The sequence below is a fragment of the Tamandua tetradactyla genome, chromosome 16, assembly GCF_023851605.1.
Source record: "Tamandua tetradactyla isolate mTamTet1 chromosome 16, mTamTet1.pri, whole genome shotgun sequence".
In the NCBI taxonomy this organism is placed as follows: domain Eukaryota; kingdom Metazoa; phylum Chordata; class Mammalia; order Pilosa; family Myrmecophagidae; genus Tamandua; species Tamandua tetradactyla.
In genome coordinates, this window is record NC_135342.1 from 47,724,836 (window position 1) to 47,750,005 (window position 25,170).

Consider the following 25,170-nt stretch of genomic DNA (forward strand, 5'->3'; position numbering starts at 1 on the left):
TGCTCATAATTCCATCTTCCCAATATATTTTAGCCTTTGTTTCCCCTATTTTTTTCTGTACCCCTTACCACTCCCTTTCGTTGATCACTAACATTTCAGTCTACTAAATTTAACATTTGTTCCTCCTATTATTTATTTATTTTTAATCCATATGTTTTACTCATCTGTCCGTAAGGTAGATAAAAGAAGCATCAGACACAAAGTTTTCATTATCACACAGTCAGTCACATTGTGAAAGCTGTATCATTGTACAATCATATTCAAGAAACATGACTTCTGGAACACATATTCAGCCACTTCCCTCCAGTCTCTCCAATATACTTTAACAAAAAAGTTGATATCTATATAATGCATAAGCATAACCTCCAGGATACTCTCTTGACTCTGATTGAAATCTCTCAGTCGTTAGCACTTTATTTTGTCTCCTTTTTCTCTTCCTCCTTTTGGTCAAGAAGGTTTTCTCAATTCCTTGATGCTGAGTCCCAGCTCATTCTAGGATTTCTGTCCCATGTTGCCAGGAAGGTTAACCCTCCTGGGAGTCATGTCCCATGTAGAGAGGGGGAGGGCAGTGAGTTTGCTGGTAATGTTGGCTAAGAAAGAGAGAGGCCACATCTGAGCAACAAGAGAGGTTCTCTTGGGGTGACTCTTAAGCCTAATTTTAAGTAGGCTTAGCCTATCCTTTGCAGGGATAGGTTTCATATGAACAAACTGCAAGATCGAATGCTCGGCCTATTGCTTTAGTTGTCCTCACTGCTTATGAGAATATCATGAATTTTCCACATGGGATAGTTGAATTTTCACCCTTTCTCACCGTTCCCCTAAAGGGACTTTGCAAATACTTTTTAATTCACTCTTTACCTCACTCTGGGATTTATCAGGACATCAGTCTGGACAAACCTACAACATCTCATGCCCTACTCAAGTTTTCATGTGCTTATGGTGTTTAATTAAACTGTCCACATAAGTTATATATATTAGGAAATGCACTAGTCAAAATATAAATTTTGTACCAAATAAACATTTTTTTGCTGTAGTCTCACACGTATGTTAGTTTTAAAATATGAATTACCATCTATTTTCAGTACCCTCCAATATTGACATTCCTTTGTTCTTCCTCATGCAAAAACATATTTTAATTTGTACATTTAGTCAATATCACTGTACACTGTACGCATTCCTAGATTATACCATCTCAGTCTTACTGTCTGTCTTTCCTTGTGATTTCATATGTACCCTCAGCCCTCCTCCCTCTGTCATTCTCATTCAACATCATTCAGCTCACTAAAATTACTGTATTACTGTTAGGTAGTATTGTGCTATCCATTTCTGAATTTTTGCAATCAGTCCTGTTGTACAACCTGTTTCCCTTCAGCTCCAATTACCCAATATCTACTCTATTTCTATCTCCTCATGGTCTCTGTTCTTAACTGATATTCTCCAAGTTCATTCCTAATGTTAGTTCATATCAGTGAGACCGTATAGTATTTGTCCTTTTATTTCTGGCTAATCTCTCTGAGCCTAATGTTCTCAAGGTCCATCCATGTTGCTACATGCTTCATGACTTTATTCTGTCTTATAGCTGTGGAATATTCCATCATATGTATATACCATAGCTTGTTTAGCCACTCATCTGTGAATGGACATTTGGGGTGTTTCCATTTCTTGGCAAATGTAAATAATGCGGCTATAAACATTGGTGTGCAAATGTCCGTTTGTGCCCTTGCCCTCATTTCCTCTGAATAGATACCTAGCAATGGTGTTGCTGGATCGTATGGCAATTTTATACTTACCTTCCTGAGGAACCGCCAAAGTGCCTTCCACAGTGGTTGTACCATTTTACATTCCAACCAATACTGGATAACTGTACCTCTTTCTCCATGTCATCTCCAACACTTGTCATCTTCTCTTTTATTGATAATGGCCATTCTAGTGGGTGTGAGATGATATCTCATTGTGGTTTTGATTTGTATTTCCCTAATAGCCAGTGTGGTAGTTAGATTCATTTGTCAACTTGGCCAGGTGAAGGCACCTAGTTCTGTTGCTGCGGACAGGAGCCAATGGTACGTGAACCTCATCTGTTCTAATTATGTCTGCAGTTGGCTAGGAGGCGTGCCTGCTGCAATGAATGACGTTTGACTTAATTGGCTGGTGCTTAACTGAGAGACCGCAACATAGCACAGCCCAAGCAGCTCAGCATACCTAATCTCAGCACTCGCAGCTCAGCCCAGGCCCTTGGAGAGGAAGAAAAAAATCACTCCGGGGAATGTTGGAACCCAGAGGCCTGAAGAGAAGGCCAGCAGAGACCATTCTGTGCCTTCCCACTTAGAAAGAACCTCAGTAGAAAGTTGGCTGCCTTTCCTCTGAAGAACTAACAAAATAAATCCCCTTTTATTAAAAGCCAATCCATCGTTGGTGTGTTGCATTCTGGCAGCTAGCAAACTAGAACAGCCAGGGAAGTTGAGTATCTTTTCACTTGCCTTTTGGCCATTTGTATTTCCTCTATTGAGAAGTGTCTGTTCATGTCTTTTGCCCATTTTGTAATTGAGTTGTTTGTCTTGTTGTTGTTGAGTTGAACAATCTCTTTATATATTCTGAATACTAGACCTTTATCTGATATATTGTTTCCAAATATTGTCTCCTATTGTGTAGGTTGTCTTTTTACTTTCTTGACAAAGTTCTTTGGTGCACGTAAGTGTTTAATTTTGAGGAATTCCCATTTCTGTCTTTCTTCAGTGCTCGTGCTTTGGGTATAAGATCTAGGATACTGCCTCCCATTATAAGATTTATAAGATATTTCCCTACATTTTCTTGTAAGAATTCTATTGTCTTAGATCTGATGTTTAGGTCTTTGATCCCTTTTGAGTTAATTTTTGTATAGGGTGTGAGATATGGATCCTATTTCATTGTTTTGCATGTGGATATCCAGTTTTCTAGGCACACTTATTGAAGAGACTGTTCTGTCCTAGGTAAGTTGGCTTGACTGTCTTATCTTATCAAAGACAAGTTGTCCATAGATAAGAGGGTGTATATCTGAATACTCTATTTGATTCCATTGGTCAGCATATCTATCTTTATGCCAGCACCATGCTGTTTTGACCACTGTAGCTTCGTAATACACCTCAATTCTCTTCAACATTTGATAGACTGATTAATATGTGCCTTGGAGAAAGCCTATTTGGATTTATTCTATGTGGAGTTTCATGGACCATTTTGACTTGGATATTTATGTCCTTTATGAGGTTTGGGAAGTTTTCCCCCATTATATCTTGAAATTCTCTTCCTAGCCTTCTAGACGCGTGTTTTGTTTTGTTGATCATTTCTCTGAGTTCCCATTCAATTTTTTCTATCTTTTTTTGCCATTTGCTGTTTTGAGTCTTCAAAGTCAATCATCCTGTCCTCTATATCACTTATTCTTTCTTCTGTCTCTTCAAATCTGGTGTTGTGTGCCTCTAGTATGTTTTTTATTAGGTCAACAGAGTCTTTAATCTCTGATTTCTGTTATTTTTCCATTTATATTCTTTCAAATTCCTCTTTGTGCTCTTCTAGTGTCTTGATCTCCTTTATGTCATTTGCTGTCCCACTTATTTCATTAAATAAAGTTGTAGGAACATCTTTGATTAGTTGTTCTAACGTCTGTGTCTCCTCTGGTGTTTTAATTTGGTCATTAGGCAGGGTTGTATCTGTCTGCATTGTGATATGCTTAGTGATCTTCTGCTGTCATGTCGCAAATCTTAATTGGTTTACTTTGGGAGTTAATTTCCTTCTGTAGTCCAAGGCACTGTGTTTGCGGGATGGTTGTACAGCAGGGAGCAGCGCATGGAGTGGAGCACTCTGTATGGTGATTTGTTTCAGGGCAGGTATGGGTACCGGTTGGAGATATCATTCTGATGCTTGTGAACGTGGGTGCCCAGCGGCCAGAGAGGATGTATCTGTGCAGGTGCACGGGTCTAGGGGGTGTAACCCTGGTGTACACTGGTCTAGGGCACAGTGCCCTTTGTGCACAGGCGTAGAGCTGTGGTAGCAGGTTGACATTACTCCTTTGTGGATTGAAGGCAGATGTGTCCCGGCTGCACAGGTCAGTACTTTCTCAGACCTCAGAAGTGAGGCTGAGGGCTGTGCGCATGCATGGTTCTAGGACTGCTGTAAAGTGCAGTTCCCATAACTGAATGATGTGACTGGGGGCCCATGCACATGCATGCATCGGGGAGTGTCATAAACAGATGTGTTGAGCTCAGGGAGAGTAGGGTGAGGCTGTGACACTGTGGGTGGTGGATGGGGTTAGCCTTGGCATGGATGTTAGTGCCTGCAACCTTTATATGCTGACAACAGCCTGCAGGGAACTTGGAGGGGAGGTAGTGCTCGGGAGGTGTGCAGGAGAGGTGGGTTGGGCGGCACTTTGGGTGGGGGTGTGGCAGGTACATATACTGGGGGGCTGATGGGGTGGGGGCACCTGGAGAGCAGAGAATGGGAATAGGTGACAGGGTTCAGGTGCGTGGGGTGTGGGGTTAGTCGCTGTTTACGGGGCTGCGCTTGTGAGGGTAGCGCACCCAAGGAACACAGCCTGCCTTACTTCCTAATCCCATATTCCCATCCATGCACTCCTGCTGGCTCCGCAGCTCCTTACCTCTCCGCAGCTCCTTACCTCTCCGCCAGGCTCCAGCTTTCTGCCTCTCAATTCCTCGGCCTCTTCAACTCAGGGTGCCACATGTGGTGCAGAGGACTCTCCCAGTTCAGCCACACCCCCAAATTGCCGCCTCAGTCGCCTTCCTATCCCTTCTCTAACTTTCCCATGGAGCAGGGCTAATCTCAAGCTACTCTAGTTGGTCATCTTCCTGGAAGCCTTGAATTATGTTCACATCAGTGTGTTCTCATGTGGCTTATGCAGGTCCTGTAGCTGGTAAGTACTCAGAACATACATCATTGTACTTTTCCTCCTTGGTTCAAGAAGCTGGTGACATTCAGGATTTCTCTCTCAACTGGAAGGGCACATGGTGATCACAGCAATGTCTGCTAGCTTTCTCTCCAGGCTTCTTGTCTCATGAAGCTCCCCCAGGGGCATTTTCCTTCTTTATCTCCCAAAGTCTTGGCCTGTATGTGGCTCTTTGTAAAATGGTCCCCTCTTAAAAGTCTCCAGTAAGCAACCCCACCATTAGGAGCCAGGCCCAGAAATACTTCAGTGGGTCCCAGGAAGGCAGGCGGCAGGAGGCAGGTGTGAAGTCAAATGGGGGCTTCCATTGATTGGCACTCTCCAGATCCAGTTTCATGTGGAATAGGGAAATAAAAAAGGTTTGAAACTCTTTAATTTTATGTAACTGACATTTAAAAGTGGGTAGGACCAGCAGGACTGTGGCAGGAGGACATTCCTCCCCCCCCCCCCCCACGACTGTGATCATCCGTTAAGGATCTGGCTTGTTTATCTTTTTTTTTTTTTTATTAGCAGAAAGAAAGAAAAAAAGAAAAAAAAAAGGAAATTAACACAACATTTAGAAATCATACCGTTCTACATATGCACTCAGTAATTCTTAACATCATCACATAGATGCATGATCATCGTTTCTTAGTACATTTGCATCGGTTTAGAGGAACTAGCAACACAACAGAAAAAGATATAAAATGTTAATATAGAGAAAAGAAATAAAAGTAGTAATAATAGTAAAAAACAACAACAAAAAAACCCTATAGCTCAGATGCAGCTTCATTCAGTGTTTCAACATGATTACTTTACAATTAGGTATTATTGTGCTGTCCATTTTTGAGTTTTTGTATCTAGTCCTGTTGCACAGTCTGTATCCCTTCCGCTCCAATTACCCATTATCTTACCCTGTTTCTAACTCCTGCTGGACTCTGTTACCAATGACATATTTCAAGTTTATTCTGGCTTGTTTATCTTTTTTGTTGAGTTGTAGGAGTGGTTTATATATGTTCAATATTAAATCCTTATCAGATATGACTTGCAACTATTGTCTATCATTCTGTGGGTTTTTTTCTTTTCACTCCTTCTATAGTATCCTTTGATGCACAAAAGTTTTTAGTTTTGATTCAGTTCTATTTACCTGTGTTTTTCTTTTGTTGCTCATATTTTGGTGTCCTATCTGAGAATCCACTGCCAAATCCAAGGTCAGGAACATTTTCCCTAAGTATTATTCTAGGAATTTTGTCACTTTAAAAGGTCTTTAATCCAGGGGTGCCCACTTTTCTTTTATTCTTTTAAATAGTTTTGGACTTTGCTCTAATGAGTAGTTAAATTCTTTGGAATAAGTTAGATAATTTCAAGACTTGCTTTTAAGCTTTGTTAGCTGGGTCTAATAAGACTAATTTAGCCCTGCTTCTCAGGTGAGCTTTTCTAAGGACTCTATCTAGTGTTTCATGTCTTAGGAGGTCTTTCCATTCCAGTTGTTAGAAACACAAAATATTCCTGGTCCTGCCTGAGGTCTGAGATTTGCTCAGCCTACTGCTCTCTGGTGGTCCTTTTTCTACACATACACAAATCAGTACTCAGCTAAAGACTTGAGAGGACTCTTCTGCAGACTCTGCTTGCTCTCTCTCTATGCAGGTTCTTCTGCTCCAGTATTCTGCCATGTAAGTTCTAGGAACTATGTCCTCCCTGAACTCCAATGTTTGTCTTCTCTACTCAGTGAGAAGGAGAAGAATAGTGTGCTGGGTTCCATCTGAGTTCCCTCTCCCTACTCTGCATCCTTGAAACTGTTTCTAGGTAGTAAGCTAGAGCAATTGTAGTACTAACCTGCTTTGTTTCTCTCTGGATCATATCTTGGTCTGTTTTCCAGTAACAGAAACCTTTACTTCATATTTTTCATCTGTATTTGTCATTGTTTAAGGTAGGAAGGTAAATCTTGTTGCTGTTAACTCCTTAATATCTAGGAGTGGAGTCCTTCAATTGGTGTTTCACATTTCGTCTCTTTCAGTTAGTGGTATTGTTGTAGTTTATTTTTGCTGGTACATCTTGGCCCCATATTTAAACCATTGTCTTTTTTGATATCTTTGGTGAGAAGCCTATATTTCCTATAAAAGAAATCACGTGTTGATGGGGAATAGAACTATTCAACTTGCTTCTTTGTGTTAGGGTGAGTGATGTTCTAAGCAGAGGTAATACACATTTTACCTGACATGTGGCATCATTTCTAAGAATACACAATAACTTGGCCACTGATTTTTTTCCCTACTACATGTGATTTTAGAAGTATTCTTCAGCTGATAAATTCATTCCCTACTCTGTTTTGGGGTTATGAATCTCTAAACTGCAATACTGTTCTGAGAGCAAAGGTTTGTAGCAGGCTGAATTCATTGGTTTGTTGCCTGAAAATTATTAGGGCAAAATTGATACTTTGGGGCAATAAATTGGCACACTTTCACATTAGAGATGTTCAAGGACAGATAATATGAAAGAATTCCAGTTTACTCTCAAGTCATGGAAAGAAATGAATGTACCATGAGAAAGACAAAAAAGGTTAATTCATAAATAGTAAACTTTGTGATTAGTCGGTGTCATAAGGCCAGAGGAGGGGAACCATGTGTCCTGTTTGCTGAGGACAGACCCGGTTTGCATCTGTTGTCCTGGAATAATTATTAATAGCACCCCATTTAACTCATAAAAGTGTACTGGTTTGTATGGTAATATATATTGCCATCCTACCTATAAGGAATAGTTTAAAGTATACTAGTTAAATGGTAGTTCCTTGGTTATTGTTCCTCTTAAGTGATGAATTTACTCTTTACTGTGTATTTTAGTTAAATAGTAAATTAAATAGTATAAAGTATGTAGTGACTAATAAATGTGATTTCTATTTTTGTTTGTTTCTTTTAATTTTTGGTATTTTTTCCACAGATGATCTCAATGCCACCCACCAGCACTGTGTTTTGGCTGGTTCACAACCTCGGTTTAGTTCCACCCACCGAGTAGCAGAAGTAAGTGTAAATAAAAATGTGATTCAAACTTAATTGAATGTGACAGAAGTGGTTGAATGAGAAATTTATCTTGGAGCTTTGGAAGCATATTTGATAGGAAAATTGCTTCCATATAACTTGATTTTAGTCTTATTTACTTGCTTTTTTTTTTTTTAGCTTTGGGTTGTATTGGATAAAGTTAAAAAATATGTGTTTACCACATTGAAAAAGTATATTCTGCTTCTTTGGGAATATGTTTCTTGGTGAAGGTAAGTGCCATAGGCAGGTGGTGTTGCTTTTTACAGGCTTTCGCAGGTGGTTGTATCTGTCAAGGTCAAGGGCAGAAGATTGTCAGAATGGAGTGGATTTGTGTGCTTATGCATGTATTAGCATGGCTGGGCTCAGATGGCTGAGAATTTGCGTTTCCTTTAACTTTTTGCTCAGGCTTCTGAGCATGTGAATATAAATTAGGGAGAAAGTTACAGCGGTGCCAAGGAATTTCTGAGCCCCCCAGTTGTGTTCATAATCCTGACTTTATTGCTAAATTCTGCCACCACTTGCAGCGGCTGCTGGTCAGCTGATCAGACTAGTTCAGAATAGAAACTTAAGAGGTGTGAAAATACAGATTACTAGGAAGCTGGAGTGAGGTGGGAAATTATTGCTTAATGGATACAGAGTTTCTATTTGGGATAATGAAAATATTTTGGTAATAGATGGTGGTAATGGTTGCACAATATTGTAAAAGTAATTAACATCACTGAATTATTGTACACATGAAAACAATTAAAATGGGAAATTTTGTATTGTATATGTGTTACTACAATAACAAAATAAAAAAGAGAGATGAGGAAAATACACAGTAGTCACTGTGAGGTACTGTGTCCTTAGTTAAGAAGGGTTCTAGAGAAAAGGGGAATAATCATAGTACTTGCATTTTAGTTGGGGAGACAAACAAATGCACAAATAATTAGCTTATGAACCTAAGAGTAAATTCTGCTAGTAAGAAGGGAAAGGAGGGGGACGAGTACTGAAGAAAGGAGGGAAGGGAGGAGGGGAAGAAGTTAGGAAGGAAGGAGGGAGGAAGAGAGGGAGGGAAGAAGAGAGACAGGGAAGGAAAGAGGAGAGAGGGAAGGAAGGAGAAAGGGAGGGAGGATAGGAAGGAGGAAGGGAAGAGAGGGTGGTTCATTCATAGTATATCTAACATGTGCTTAGAATTGTTTAAAAAGACTTCACTTCCTCTGTTGTAGGCATCTACTTATCTAGTAGTAACCCTTAGATTTGGACATAGTTCCAGGGGAAATTTCCTTCATAAAGATTAAGGCACTGATCTGTAATGTTCAGTGTTATGGATTTTATTTGATATGGCTTTACCTGAATAATGTATAGACCTGAGACTTCCTGCAAGTGTTTTCTGTCAAACATTACAAAGGCCAGAGAGGATCTTGGAAAGTTCTTCTTTCTTGCAGATCATTTGAGCATGTAGTACTTATATCTTTGCTAATCTACTCTGGAAGACTAAACAGAATCATTAGTGCTGTGTTCAGAGGGCTAGTACAAAATGATAAATGAAAGTTTGCAGAAGTATGGAAAAAATATAGATTAGTGTTACCTATGGAAAAAATATAGATTAGTGTTACCTACACAGACTGAAGCTCAACTCCTAAAGGAAATCCTGGCCTTCTGCTTATCTGGAATGTGGCCTTGGGCAAGTGATTCAACCTTTTTGTATCTTAGTTTCCTCAGCTGTTTGATGGGGCTAATAATTGTACTTAGATCATAGGGTTCCTGTGAGGGTTAAATGAGTTAACACTTGCAAGTCTTTTAGAATAATGGCTGTAATGTAGTTCTCATTCAAAGAGTGTGAGGCCCTGTTACTATTATTACATTAGTATTTGTCATGGTTAGGGAAAGGTGTCAACTTGGCCAAGTTGTGGTACCTGTTTATCTGATTGGGCAAGTGCTGGCCTGTCTGTTGCAATGAGAACATTTCATGGGATTAGGTCATGAGCACATCAGCTACATCCACAGCTGATTCCATTTGTAATCAGCCAAAGGGGAGTGTCTTCTGCAATTAGTGATGCTAAATCTAATCATGGGAAGCCTTTTAAGGAGGACTCAGAGGAGACAGGTTCCATTCCTGCTTTGGCTGGTTAGCCTTTCCTGTGGAGTTCATCCAGGCCATCCGTCAGAGTCATCGGCTTTGCAGCCTGCCCTGTGGATTTTGGACTCTGCGTTCCTATGGTCACATGAGATACTTTTATAAATTTTATATTTGCAAGTGTTCCCTGTTGATTCTGTTTCTCTAGAGAACCCTAACTAATACATCTTGGTACCAGGAGTGGTTCTTAAGAAACAGAATCTTAAAAATGGATTTTTATGAATGGTTTTCTACTCTGACTGGACTCAGAGACACTAAGGACTCTGATTCTCATAATCAGAATGACACTCCCAATCCATGGAGTGAGTTGGCAAAGGAGGTAGTCAAAATATCATCATTTGATTCTCCTAATGCTTCGCTTGTACGAAGCCAGACTCTGGGAGATAATGTTTTTGACACCTTTACAGAGTTTTGTAGAAATAAGAGTTATAGAGATGTTGGTTGGTTGTTGTTAGATACACTGTCTACATTAAAGGGTGAAAAGGATGGGCTTAAGACTTCAAACGAGAAGCTTAAGTGCCGTCTGAAAGATGTAGACGTTTCTATGAGTATCCTGAAGGAAAATCTTATTTCCTGTAGCCATAGACTTGAGATCTCTGAAAATCAGACTCAGAATCTTATTGTTAGAGTAGCAACTTCACAACGTAAACTGAAATCTCAGTCTTGCATGGTGTCTGCCGTTAAAGTGAGGGCATTGATTGGAAAGGAGTGGGACCCTGAAAAATGGGATGGTGACATATGGATTGATAATGATGTTGGGGGTGAGGTTGAAACCCTAGGCCATGCTGATCCTTCTCTAGATAACCCTGTAATAGTCTGCCCTGAGGACATAGCCGGCCCACCTCCAGCCTGCCTTGAGGAATTGGCCACCCAACCTCCTCCTGAAGGGATTAGCCCTAGAGTTATTAATCCTGTTTCACCAGATGAAACTGCAAATGAAGGCCCTGAAGCAAATGGCTTGGAAGATATTTCTAATGCTTTTCATGACCCACCCCCACCACCCCTCATTTCTTCTAGACCTATAACTAGACTAAAGTCCCAACAGACCCCTAAAGGTGAGGTACAAAGTATCACACATGAGGAGGTACATTATACTCCAAAAGAACTGTGTGAGTTTTCCAATTTATATAGACAGAAATCAGGGGAATATGTGTGGCAATGGATTTTAAGAGTGTGGGATAATGGTGCAAGGAATATAAGGCTGGATCAGGCTGAATTTATTGATATGGGCCCACTAAGCAGAGATTCTGCATTCAGTGTTTTAGCTCAAGCGGTTAGAAAAGGTGTTAACAGCTTGTTTGGGTGGTTGGTTGAAACATGGATCAAAAGGTGGACAACATTACCTGAGGTTGGAATGCCAGAAATGCCCTGGTATAATGTAGATGAGGGGATCCAGAGGTTTAGAGAGATTGGAATGTTAGAGTGGATTTATCATGCAAAGCCTGCTCTTACACCCCAGGAATGTCCAGAGGATGCACCTTTTACCAGAACAGTGAGAAATAAGTTTGTGAGACTAGCACCATCATCCTTCAAGAGCTCTGTGGTTGCACTTCTCTGTAGGTCAGATATTACTGTAGGAACTGCTGTCACTGAGCTGGAATCCTTAAACACAATGAGGATGACAGGATCCCGAGTTGGCAGAAGCCAGGTAGCAGCACTTAATCACCAAAGACAGGGTAGACGTGGCTATTATAATAGACAACAAACTCAAAGGAGGCATCAAAATTATATGACACGCAGAGATTTGTGGCATTGGCTAGTAAATCATGGGGTGCCTAGAAATACAATAGAAGGGCAGTCTACTAAATTCTTGTTGGAGCTGTATAAACAAAAGAGTTCTAGGTCAAGGGAACAGAAGTCTAACCTGAATTACAAAAACACAGAGTCACGGCCCCTTAATCAATTTCCAGACTTGAAACAGTTTACAGACCCTGAGTCCCTTGAATGAAGGGGAGGCCAGGTCCCTATGGGGGAGAAACCTGTTACACTGCCACAAATTTATACTGTTAATCTTCCTCTAAGTCTTCCCCAAGGAGACTGACGGCCTTTTACCAGGGTAACTGTGCATTGGGGAAAAGGAAATGATCAGATATTTCAGGGATTATTAGACACTGGTTCAGAAGTGACATTAATTCCAGGGGACCCAAAACATCACTGTGGACCACCAGTCAGAGTGGGGGCTTATGGAGGCCAGGTGATCAATGGAGTTTTAGCTCAAGTCCATCTCACAGTGGGTCCAGTGGGCCCCCGGACCCATCCTATAGTTATTTCCCCAGTTCCAGAATGTATAATTGGCATAGACATACCGAGCAACTGGCAGAATCCCCACGTTGGTTCTCTCACTCGTGCAGTGAGAGCTATTATGGTGGGAAAGGCCAAGTGGAAGCCACTAGAACTGCCTCTACCAAGCAAAATAGTAAATCAGAAAGAATACCGTATTCCTGGAGGGATTGCAGAGATTGCTGCCACTCCTAAGGACTTGAAATATGCAGGGGTGGTGATTCCCACCACATCCCCGTTCAACTCTCCTATTTGGCCTGTGCAGAAAACAGATGGGTCTTGGAGAATGACAGTGAATTATGGTAAACTCAACCAGGTGGTAACTCCAATTGCAGCTGCTGTTCCAGATGTAGTATCATTGCTTGAGCAAATCAATACATCCCCTGGTACCTGGTATGCAGCTATTGATCTGGCAAATGCTTTTTTCTCAATAGCTATTAGTAAGAACCACCAGAAACAGTTTGCTTTCAGCTGGCAAGGTCAGGAATACACTTTCACTGTCCTACCTCAGGGGTATATCAACTCTCCAGCCCTATGTCATAATCTTGTTCGCAGAGACCTTGATCATTTCTGCCTCCCACAAGACATCACACTGGTCCATGATATTGATGATATCATGTTGATTGGACCTAGTGAGAAAGAAATAGCAACTATTCTAGATTTACTGGTAAGGCATTTGCGTGTCAGAGGATGGGAGATAAATCCAACAAAAATACAGGGGCCTTCCACCTCAGTAAAATTTCTAGGTGTCCAGTAGTGTGGGACATGTCGAGATATCCCTTCTAAGGTGAAGGATAAATTGCTGCATCTGGCCTCTCCCACAACCAAAAACTAGACCAACGTCTAGTTGGTCTTTTTGGATTTTGGTGACAGCATATTCCTCATTTGGTTGTGCTACTCCAGCCCATTTATCGAGTGACCAGAAAGGCTGCTAATTTTGAGTGAGGACCTGAACAAAAGGAGGCTCTGCGACAGGTCCAGGCTGCTGTACAAGCTGCTCTGCCACTTGGGCCGTATGATCCAGCAGATCCAATGGTGCTGGAAGTGTCAGTGGCAAATAGAGATGCTGTCTGGAGCCTTTGGCAGGCCCCTATAGGAGAATCACAACGCAGACCCTTAGGATTTTGGAGCAAAGCCTTACCATCTGCTGCAGGTAACTACTCTCCTTTTGAGAAACAGCTTTTGGCCTCCTACTGGGCCTTAGTAGAGACTGAACACTTAACCATGGGCCACCAAGTTACCGTGAGACCTGAGTTGCCTATCATGAGTTGGGTGTTGTCTGACCCACCAAGCCGTAAAGTTGGGCGTGCACAGCAGCACTCTATTGTAAAATGGAAATGGTATATACGAGATAGAGCCAGAGCAGGTCCTGAAGGCACAAGTAAGTTACATGAAGAAGTGGCACAAATGCCCATGGTTTCCACTCCTGCTGCCACATTACCTTCTGTTGCCTAGACCAGAGCTATGGCCTCTTGGGGAGTTCCTTACAGTGAATTGACTGAGGAAGAGAAAACTTGGGCCTGGTTTACAGATGGTTCAGCACAATATGCAGGTACCACCCTAAAGTGGACAGCTGCAGCATTACAACCCCTTTCTGGGGTGTCCTTGAAGGACAGTGGTGAGGGGAAATCCTCCCAGTGGGCAGAACTTCGAGCAGTGCACCTGGTTGTTCATTTTGCTTGGAAGGAAAACTGGCCAGAGGTGCGTTTGTATACTGACTCATGGGCTGTTGCTAATGGTTTGGCTAGATGGTCAGGGACTTGAAAAGACCGTAATTGGAAAATTGGTGACAAAGAGGTCTGGGGAAGAAGTATGTGGATAGACCTTTCTGAGTGGGCTAAAAACATGAAGATATTTGTGTCCCATGTGAATGCACACCAGAGGGTGACTTCAGCAGAGGAAGATTTTAATAATCAAGTAGATAAGATGACCTGTTCTGTGGATACCAGTCAGCCTCTTTCCCCAGCAACTCCTGTTATTGCCCAATGGGCTCATGAACAAAGTGGTCATGGTGGTAGGGATGGAGGTTATGCATGGGCTCAGCAACATGGACTTCCACTCACCAAGGCTGACCTGGCTACAGCCACTGCTGAGTGCCCAATCTGCCAGCAGCAGAGACCCACACTCAGCCCCCGATATGGCACCATTCCCCGAGGTGACCAGCCAGCTACATGGTGGCAGGTTGATTACATTGGACCACTCCCTTCATGGAAGGGGCAGCGATTTGTTCTAACTGGAATAGACACATACTCTGGATATGGGTTTGCTTTCCCTGCACGCAATGCTTCTGCCAAAACTACCATCCGTGGACTTACAAAATGCCTTATCCATCGTCATGGTATTCCATATAGCATTGCTTCAGATCAAGGAACACACTTCACAGGAAATGAAGTGCGGGAATGGGCACATGCTCATGGAATTTTCTGGTTTTACCATGTTCCCCATCATCCAGAAGCAGCTGGATTGATAGAACGGTGGAATGGCCTTTTGAAAACTCAATTACGGTGCCAACTAGGTGGCAAAAACTTGAAAGGCTGGGGTAATGTTCTCCAGGAAGCTGTGTATGCTCTGAATCAGCGTCCGCTGTATGGTGCTGTTTCTCCCATAGCCAGGATCCATGGGTCCAGGAACCAAGGGGTGGAAATGGGTGTGGTGCCACTCACTATTACCCCTAGTGATCCACTAGGAAAATTTTTGCTTCCTGTCCCTGAGTTCTGCTGGTCTACAGGTTTTAGTTCCAAAACGGGGAGTGCTTCCTCCAGGAGAAACAACAGTGATACCACTGAATTGGAAGTTAAGATTGCCACCTAATCACTTTGGGCTACTTATGCCTCTGGATCAACACGCCAAGAAGGGGATTACATTATTGTCTGGCGTAATTGACCCTGACTATCAGAAGGAAGTAGGACTGCAACTACATAATGGAGGTAAAGAAGAGTTTTCTTGGAATATAGGAGATCCCCTGGGGTGTCTATTAGTACTACCATGCCCTGTGATTAAAATCAATGGAAAACTGCAACAACACAATCCAGGCAGGACTACTAATGGCTCTGAGACTTCAGGAATGAAGGTTTGGGTCACCCCACCAGGCAAAGAACCACGGTCAGCTGATGTGCTTGCTGAGGTTAAAGGGAACATGGAATGGGTAGTGGAAGAAGGTAGTGATAAATATGAACTTCGACCACGTGATCAGTTACAGAAACGAGGACTGTAATGCTGTTTTGTTCATGTTGTACTATTTAAGTTGTAAGATATCAAGTTTAAGAATGAATGTTGCCCAAGGATTTGCACCCTATTCTGGAGAGATTTAATGTGTTTCCCGTTATATGCAGGACAGTTGAGTATTGTCAGGTAAAAGAAAAAAAAAGTGTGCTTATTTGTTTTCATTTGGAAATTAAGTATGGTCTAAGGTGATATATATATATAGGTGCCAAGTTGACAAGGGGTGGACTGTCATGGTTAGGGACAGGTGTCAACTTGGCCAAGTTGTGGTACCTGTTTATCTGATTGGGCAGGCGCTGGCCTGTCTGTTGCAATGAGGACATTTCATAGGATTAGGTCATGATCACGTCAGCTACATCTACAGCTGATTCCATTTGTAATCAGCCAAAGGGGAGTGTCTTCTGTAATTAGTGATGTTAAATGTAATCATGGGAAGCCTTTTAAGGAGGACTCAGAGGAGACAGGTTCCATTCCTGCTTTGCCTGGTGAGCCTCTCCTGTGGAGTTCATCCAGGCCATCCATTGGAGTCATCGGCTTTGCAGCCTTCCCTGTGGATTTTGGACTCTGCGTTCCTACGGTCACATGAGACACTTTTATAAATTTTATATTTGCAAGTGTTCCCTGTTGATTCTGTTTCTCTAGAGAACTGTAACTAATACATATTACTCCTGCTGTAGCTACTACTAGTATCTTTTCTTTTTTTCCTCATGAAAAGCTCTTAGGAGGTGGGAACAGTGGAAGTTCTTTGTATGTAAGGCCATTCCATCACCATTTCTATACCAATAAGAAACTCCAGAAAAATGGGCTCAAGACATACTATTTTAGAACTGAATTTAGACCAGATTAAAATGGCAACTTGGGAAGTGCTACGGTGGCTCAGTGGCAGAATTCTTGCCTGCCATGCTGGAGACCCGGGTTCGATTCCTGGTGCCTGCCCATGCAAAAATAAATAAGCCATCTTTAGTTCAGAAAGGATGGTCCATGCCTTCTGTTTAGAGAGGGCACTACTGAATGGCTTCACTCACTGTTTTCCAGCAGGGGCACTAGGGTGTTCTTGGCATCAGTGTTTAGCATCCCTGGCTCTTGCCCACTGAATGTCAGGAGAGCCCCCAGTTTTTTGTAGCAGCCAGAAATATCACTGTACATTTCCAATTAGAGCTACTGATGTGGGTGAACCCTCAGAAATAAGGTCCTTCAATGATGCATTCACATTCTTTCCTTAGTCCCTTTTGAAAGAATGTTTCACATCTCCCCAGGTTTAAGGAACTGACTGAAAAAGAATAGATTGGGTGTGGGCAGGGCAAAAAGGGAAAGAAAAAATTTTTGAAGCACTGGTTTATTTTCTGTAATTTTCAAACCTAAATATTTTGAGGAGGTTGAAGTTCTGGTTTGATTATTTTTTTCTTTATATGTAACTTACATATCCCTGCTATTGAAGAACTCGTCTTCTAAAGAATAATTTCATTTTTTACTAGTTTATCTAAAAATTTCATTTTATGAAATAGTAAGAAGTTCAGCAAGAATAATCATAATTAACTATGATTAACTATTGCTGAGAGTTTACTATGTGACAGTGCTACTAAGTCCTTTATCTACAATAATGGATTTAATCTTTAGAGAAATCCTGTTAAATGCAGTGATCCTCATTTTAGAAGATACTGAGGTTAAATCATTTGTAAGTGATGGAGCCATTTAAACCCAGACAGATTGACTCTAGATTCTGGGTTTTTACCAAATTAAATTTCTTTTTAATATTTCTGTCCTTTCTCATTGAAATTTCACTGAAATATTTTTTTACTGTTACTGGTATTCTATTTTTTACAGTTTTGTTTGAGATGGTCTCTAGTTAAGAATGCTGGAGTGTACATAGTAAATCAAATGTTAAGTCATCAGCATGTCTTGATTTTAGAGTTGCTATTCTTGGAAGCTACTGTTCAGAAGAAGGGAAATCACTTTGTTTCATACATTGCTTTAACTGTTCTTTCCAGTATTTAAGGTGCTGTCACAGAACTGATTGACAAGTTCAGTGCCTTTTAGAATAGAAAGTAGCAAACGGCATAGGACTTCATGGGTGAGGTGAATCTTGTAGTGGCCTTTCAGGACAGGTAAGATTTGAATATGGAGGGAGTAAGGAATAGAGTATTTTTGGGCAATTAATGGGATGAGCTAGGACCACCAAGATGGGAATCATGGGATTGGTATGGGGCGGGAATTTGCATGGGGAATCTCGAGTGGTTGTACTTTGGTGCCAGACAGGGAGTGTTGGCAGCTAAGGCTGATACCAGTCTGGGATTGTAAGGATTGTAAAGGATTTAGGATATCATATCAGGTGTTTGGACTCAAGATGGTTGGTAAGTGTTTTAGTTTCCTAGTTGATGAAACAAATACAATACAAGAGGATGGATGGCTTAAACAATGGAAATTTCTTGGCTCATGGTTTTGAGGGTAGGAGAAGTCCAAAACTGAGGTATCAGCAAAGTGGTGCTTTCTCCTTGAACACTTAGGTATTCTGGAGCTGACTGCTGTCGATCCTCAGGGTTCCTTGCTTTTCTGTCACATGGCAAAGCACATGCGCCATTGTTTCCTTTCGCTTCTGGATTCCGTTGACTTCCATCTTCTGGCTGCTCCCCGTGGCTTCTCTCCTGTGTTCTGTTTCACTGGCCTCTAAGGACTTCAGCTATATTGGATTCAGTCCAACCTCATTCAGTTTGAACATACTTTAACTAATAACATCTTTAAGGGGTCTGTTTACAAATGGGTTCATACTCACAGCACCAGTAGTTTAATTACAATTTTTTCATCTTATGTATTGTTTTCAATAATAAAAGAGAAAAATATTTTTTTCGTCAACACTAATATGATATTGTTATTTCCCTCAACAATAGAAGGAAAAAACATTCATGCAACTTTACAGCCCCCATTTATTCTGCAAATACCCTCTCTTCCATACAGTATTAACATAACATATTTTATCTGTTACAAACTTTTTTCCACAGGGGCTGCACCTTTCTACATTCTCACTGACAATGCAGGAGGATTCATGTCTTCATATTTTCCTCAAATCTTATTATGATCTGTCTTTTTAGTTGTACCCAAGCTAATGAGTGTGAAGTAGTATCTCCTTGTGGTTTTGAGTTGCATTTTCCTAATGACCTATGATGTTATGTATCTTTTCATGTACATATTAGCCATTTGTATGTATATTGAGAAATGTCTGTTTAGTTCCTTTGCCATTTTAAAAAATTGAATTATTTATCTTTTTGATCATAGAGTTTTAAGAGTTCCTTTTATATTCTGGATACACGTCTCTTATGAGATGACGTGCTTTGCAAATATTTTCTCACATATGCTGGGTTTTCTTTTTCCTTTCTTGATAGTGTCCTTTGATGCAAAAAACTTTTTAACATTGATAAAGCCTATTTCATCTATTTTTTCTATTGTTGCCTGTGCTTTTGCTGTTATATTTAAGGAACTATTTCTAATCCAAAAAGATCATGAAGATTTGCTTCTATATTTTCTTCTAAGAGTTTTTGTGGTTTTCTTCTTATATTTAAACCTCTACTCAGTTTTGAGTTAATTTTTGTATATAGTATAAGGTAGGGATCCAGCATAATTATAAGTTCTTTACATTAAATAAAAGTGTACACCCAGAATAGCTCCATATAGTTCATTTAACTGGTAACCTACTACTGCAAACTTAGATTGTTTCCAGAGTTTTTGCAATAATTAATTATTTTACAATTAGTAACCTTTTTGTAGGTTACTTGGGAACCTAAAGGTGCAAATAGGATGACTAGCTAGATAGAATGTTATTTAAAAAATTATTGTAGGGGGTGGTTGTAGGGACAAAAGTTAATGAAGAAGTCAAGGATACTGACTTCACTGCAAGTGCTGTGAGCCTCATAATGGGAAAGAAAGATAATCAAACTGCAGAACAAGTTCAATAACACACAAAGTAACTTACCTCCCTTCTTTATTTTTTTATTTGGAGCAAATTGGAGTTGCTTGCCCTTATGCTCCAAGCATTCTGGGATTTAATATGTATTAAATATGTATTAGTTAAGTCTCTGTTTTTGGCACAGAAACTTTGTTTTTCCCAAGTTTGTTGATGTCATGTTATATAAAATAGTAATACTTAAGCAAAAAATGTTTGTACCAGAGGTTTAGACTTTAAGGTTATTTCCAAACCATTAGTTTAATTATAAATATTTAAATAAAAATATTTTAGGAATGCTTTTCCCTCTTCAGGTCTAAAGGATATTTATAGCTTGCTTTTTGTCATTCTAGGAAATCATGTCATTACCAAAACAAACGGACACACACTCAATCTACATCCTTTTCTCTTCTGACATGATCGCTCAAAGAAGGAGTTTATCCATTTGACCTCTATTTTGCTCCCACAGACTCAGAGAGGGGTGCACTAGTTATGTATGGCCTTGCTGATACCTTGTTACTAAGTTATAACTTTGAAAATGCTTTGAGGGCATGAGCCACATCTCCATTATTTGAAGAATCTTTTCTGCCTAGGATTGCAACTGCCTAATGAATGGATTTTGCAGTAAAAGGAAGTGAGTTCTTTGCCCTGTGTTTATGATTTCTTTTTTTTTTCTGCCATCACTGTTCTACTTTGTGTGTTATTGAACTTGTTCTGCAGTTTGATTATCTTTCTTTCCCATTATGAGGTTCAGAGTACTTGCAGTCAAGTCAGTATCCTTGACTTCTTCATTAATTAATTGTTCATCCAGTAATTTGTTGTGTCTTCTACATATAGGATTCAGCTTTAGGTATTGTAGTATATGTAGAAAAAAATATATAAAATAAGGCCTTATCCCATATCCTGAACAGTCGGCTCATATCAGAGATATAAGGTCAATATGAAAAAAAGAAAACCTTAAGATGAGTGGCCTAGATGAGGCCAAGATGGTAGCATAAGGCCTAGTGAGCAGGCTTCTGCAGTAATATTTGAATTGAGGAGTATAGGCTGAGCTATGGGAGCAAAAGGTAATGCACAGAAAGGCGGGGGGGGGGGGGGGGGGGGAATGTGAACAGTTCCAGGAAGAATGGCTTGATAAACTTGGATTCTGTTCATAATCTTGTTCTTTTTAACTATTTTTATTGTATTATATAGCACATATACAAAACAAAGAAAGAAATAAGCAATAATTTTCAAAGCATACTTTAATAAGTAGTTACAGAACAGATCCCTGTCATGGGCTTCTATTCCATCATCTCAGACTTTTCCTTCTAGCTGCTCCAAAACACTAGAGGCTATAAGAAATATATATTTTTTCTATCATCTTTTATTTTCTTTTTTTTGTGAAAAATAATGTATGTACAAAAAAGCAATAAATTTCAAAGCACATTGCAACAACTGGTTATAGAACAGTTCAGGGTTTGGTATGGGTTACAATCCACAATTTTAGGTTTTTAACTTCTAGCTGCTCTAAGATGCTGGAGTCTAAAAGAAATATCAATATAATGATTTCAGCAGTCATACTCGTTTGTTAAATGAGTATGATTGCTGAATAGCTACCTTTTCTGTATAGCTTCACCATCGCCTTTGATCTTTCTGTCCCTCTCTTTAGTCGTCTGTCAGTGATATGGGGTAGGGAGATGGAACTATTTAATGTTCTGGAGAGGCTGGGCCCTCCAGATTTCAGGTCTTCTCTGGTCATGGACCCAAAATGGAACTTGTAGGTTTCTGGAAAGTTACCCTAGTGTGTGAAACCTTTGTAGAACCTTATATAATGCCCTAGGTGTTCTTTAGGATTGGCAGGAATGGTTTTGTTTGGGGTTTGACATGTACTCATAATCTTGATTGCGGATTCTGTCTTGTCAGTGCTCGATGGGAACCTTGGATTATATATTACAACGTTGCCATTTGGCTCTGCAGAATGTGCGTGATGACGTGGACAATGGTGCTGTCCTTTTGAAATCTTTGGAGCCTATGGTTTTGAAACAAGGAGAAGAAATCCACAATGAGGTAAGGACTCTCAAGAATTGTGAAGGGTCTAAGTGTCTACCCTATTTGCAAGCTATCAAGTTAACCTGCCACAGTTTCATATGGGTAGAAGATATGAGCCTTCTGGATCAGAAGTGAAAGATAGTTTATTGATTACAGCAGTAGCAGTCACCAGAGATCAGCACCGTCTGCCCAAACCCGTTTCCACAAAGCATTGCAAAGCAAGCCAGATAACATGTACACATGGAGCAGTTGCATTTTAGGAGAGATACCTTGAGTTTAGGAAGCTTGAATCTTTTACAGTAGATAGTAAGCATTCCTACCTTCTGTTCTCTATCACCCAAGGCTGTTTCCTATACATACATCCTTGCAAAGATAGTCTGAAACAATGTTCTGCCAGTGTTTTGTTCTCAAGACTTATAGAAACAAAGGCACCATGAAGAATAGTCTCCCAACAAGGGCTGATAGGAACTGAGGGTGGGCCCTGGCTGCAAGTGTCAATGCCTTGCCTTTGATTTATGAAATTAGTTGCAATTGTGTGAGTCCAGTAGGTCTCGGATCTCTTGAATGAGTGTTTTGCAAACTTTTAACATCCTTATTACTACCTTTTTGAATTTTGCTTTATTGTTGGACTACATATTTTGTTAGCTACTTATTTAGTATTTTTCTTTAAATCAAAATCTTTTACTATCCCAAAGAAAAAAGAACAACAAAAATATATCCAGTGAAAAGAATAAGGCTATTACATTCCAACAGGCACCCCTTTGCCTGCAGAAGGCTGAATTTGTTTGCATTCTTCATGTCAAAAAGGCAAATTAGTGATGATGGTTGCACAACTTCATAATTCACTTAAAACTCATTGAATTCTACAATTAAAATGGATGAATTTTGTGGTGGGTAAATATACCTCAAAAAACTGTTAAAAATGAAAAAGAGAGATTAGCAAGGGTGGAGGATTGTTGAAGACCATTGCCAATGTGAGTCTTTCTCTTTGATATGATCAGAAGGATTGATGGAGAGTTTGGAATATGAAAATGTTCGCATTCAATCTTTTAATAAATACTTATTGAGCATTTATCAGGCAATGTTCTGCATACTTTGGATATGTTGGTGTGTTTTAGTTTGCTAATGTTGCTGAAATGCAATATACCAGAAATTGAATGGCTTTTTAAAAGAATATTTATTTAGTTACAAGTTTGCCATTCTGAGGCCATAAAAATGTGCAAACTAAGGCATCCAGAGAAAGATACCTTGACTCGAAGGAAGTCTGTCACATGGGAAGGCATGTGGCTGGCATCTGCTGGTTTTTGTCCCTGTGTCTGTTGCTTCCATCTTCTGATGCCAGTGGTTTCCTCTCTAAGTGTCTGTGGGCCTTCACTTAGCTCCTCTAGGACAGAACTTTGGGTTCTGGCTTCCTTAGCATCTCAGGGGAAAGTACATAGTGATGTCTGCTGGACTCTGCATCTCCAACCATCCATGTCTTTGTGTCTACTCTGTCTGTTGGCATTCCAAGCATCTTCAGATATTTGTGTCTCTGAGCTTTCTCCAAAATGTTTCTTCTTTTAAAGGACTCCAGTAAACTAATCAAGATCCACTGTGAATGGGTGGAGTCATATCTCCATCTATCAAAAGGCCACACCTACAATTGGGCCCACCACATCTCCATGGAGTAATCTAATCAACGTGCCACCCACAATTGAGTGGGTCAATCTCCATAGAAACAATCTAATCAAAGGTTTCCACCCTACAGTACTGAGTCAGGATTAAAAGAAACATGGCTGCTCCCACAATCTTGGATCAAGAAAAAGGGCATGAAGCACTTCCCTGGCTATTAGGAAAATGCAAATCAAAACCACAATAAGATGTCATCTTACACCCACCAGGAATGCCATTATCAATAAGATAGAAAACAACAAGTGCTGGAGAGGATGTGGAGAAAGAGGCACATTTATCTACTGCTGGTTGGAATGTCAAATGGTACAACCGCTGTGGAAGGCAATTTGGTGGTTCCTCAGAAAGCTAAGTATAGGATTGCCATATGACGCGCCAATACCATTGCTAGGTATCTACTCAGAGGACATGAGGGCAAAGACACAAATGGACATTTGCATACCAATGTTTATGGCAGCATTATTTACAATTGCCAAGAGATGGAAACAGCACAAATGTCCATCAATAAACGAGTGGCTAAACAAGCTGTGGTATACACATATGGTGGAATATTATGCAGCTGTAAGACAGAGTAAAGTTATGAAGTATGTAACAACATGGATGGACCTTAAGGATGTTATGCTGAGAAACAAAAGGACAAATAGTGTATGGTCTCACTGATATGAAGTAACATTAATGAATGAACTTGGATAATTTCAGTTAAGTACAGAGGTCATCAGGAGATAGAAATAGGGTAGATAGTGGGTAATTGGAACTGAAGGGATACAGATGTGCAACAGTACTGAGTGTAAAATTTCAGAAATGGATAGCACCATACTACCTAACTGTAGTACAATAAATAATGTTAGAGCACTGAATGAAGCTGAATGTGAGAATGATAGAGGGAGGAGGCCTGGGGACACAAATGAAATCAGAAGGAAAGATATATGATAAAGACTGAGATGGTATAATCTAAGAGTGCCTAGAATGTATAATGATAGTGACTAAATGTATAAATTTAAAAATGTTTTACATGAGGAAGAACAAAGGAATGTCAATAATCCAGGGTGTTGAAAATAGATGATAATATTTTAATACTTTAATTTATGTATGACACTAAAGCAAAAAATGTTTATTTGGTACGAAATTTATATTTTGACTAGTGCATTTCCTGATATAACTTATGTGGACAGCTTAATTGAACACCATAAGAACATGGAACCTTGAGTAGGGCATGAGATTTGTAGGTTTGTCCAGAGTGATGCCTCGATAAATCCCAGAAGGATTTGAACAGTGAATAAAAAGTATTTGCAAAGTCCCCTTGGGGGAATGGTGAGAAAGGGGGAAAATTCAACTTCCCTAAGCAGAGAATTCTTGATATTCTCACAAGCAGTGGGGACAACCAAAGCAATATGCTGAGCCCCCAATCTTGGGTTTGTTCATATGAACTTAACCCTGCAAAGGATAGACTTAAGCCTACTTAAAATTAGGCCTAAGAGTTACCCCCAAGATAATCTCTTTTGTTGCTCAGATGTGGCCTCTCTCTCAGCCAGCATGACAAGCAAACCCATTGCCCGCCCCCTCTCTATGTGAGACATGATTTCAATGGGTGTAGACCTTCCTGGCAATGTGGGACAGAAATCCTAGAATGAGCTGGGACTCAGCACCAAGGGAATGAGAAAACCTTCTCGATCAGAAGGGGAAACAGAAATGAGACAAAATAAAGTGTCAGTGGCTAAGAGATCCCAAACAGAGTCGAGAGGTTATCCTGGAGGTTATTCTTAGGCATTAAATAGATATCACCTTTTTAGTTAAGGCATAACAGAGAGTCTGGAGGGAAGTGCCTGAAAATGTAGGGCTGTATTCCAGAAGCCATGTTCCTTGAAGATGATTGTATAATGATACAGCTTTTGCAATGTGATTGTGTGATTGTGAAAACCTTGTGTCTGATGCTCTTTTTATCTACCTTATGGACAGATGAGTAAAACATATGGAT

The 25,170-nt window shown here is 40.3% G+C and overlaps 1 protein-coding gene across 3 annotated transcripts in view; it reads left to right on the forward strand.

The window, feature by feature from the left end:
* FTO (FTO alpha-ketoglutarate dependent dioxygenase) overlaps positions 1 to 25,170 on the forward strand; it is a 434,084-nt gene that overhangs the window by 195,527 nt on the left and 213,387 nt on the right. For all 3 annotated transcript variants that reach the window (XM_077132460.1, XM_077132458.1, XM_077132459.1), the window contains exons 5-6: positions 7,844 to 7,923; positions 21,402 to 21,545. In XM_077132460.1, coding sequence (XP_076988575.1) covers positions 7,844 to 7,923; positions 21,402 to 21,545 — 224 coding nt within the window. The remainder of the gene's footprint in view (positions 1 to 7,843; positions 7,924 to 21,401; positions 21,546 to 25,170) is intronic.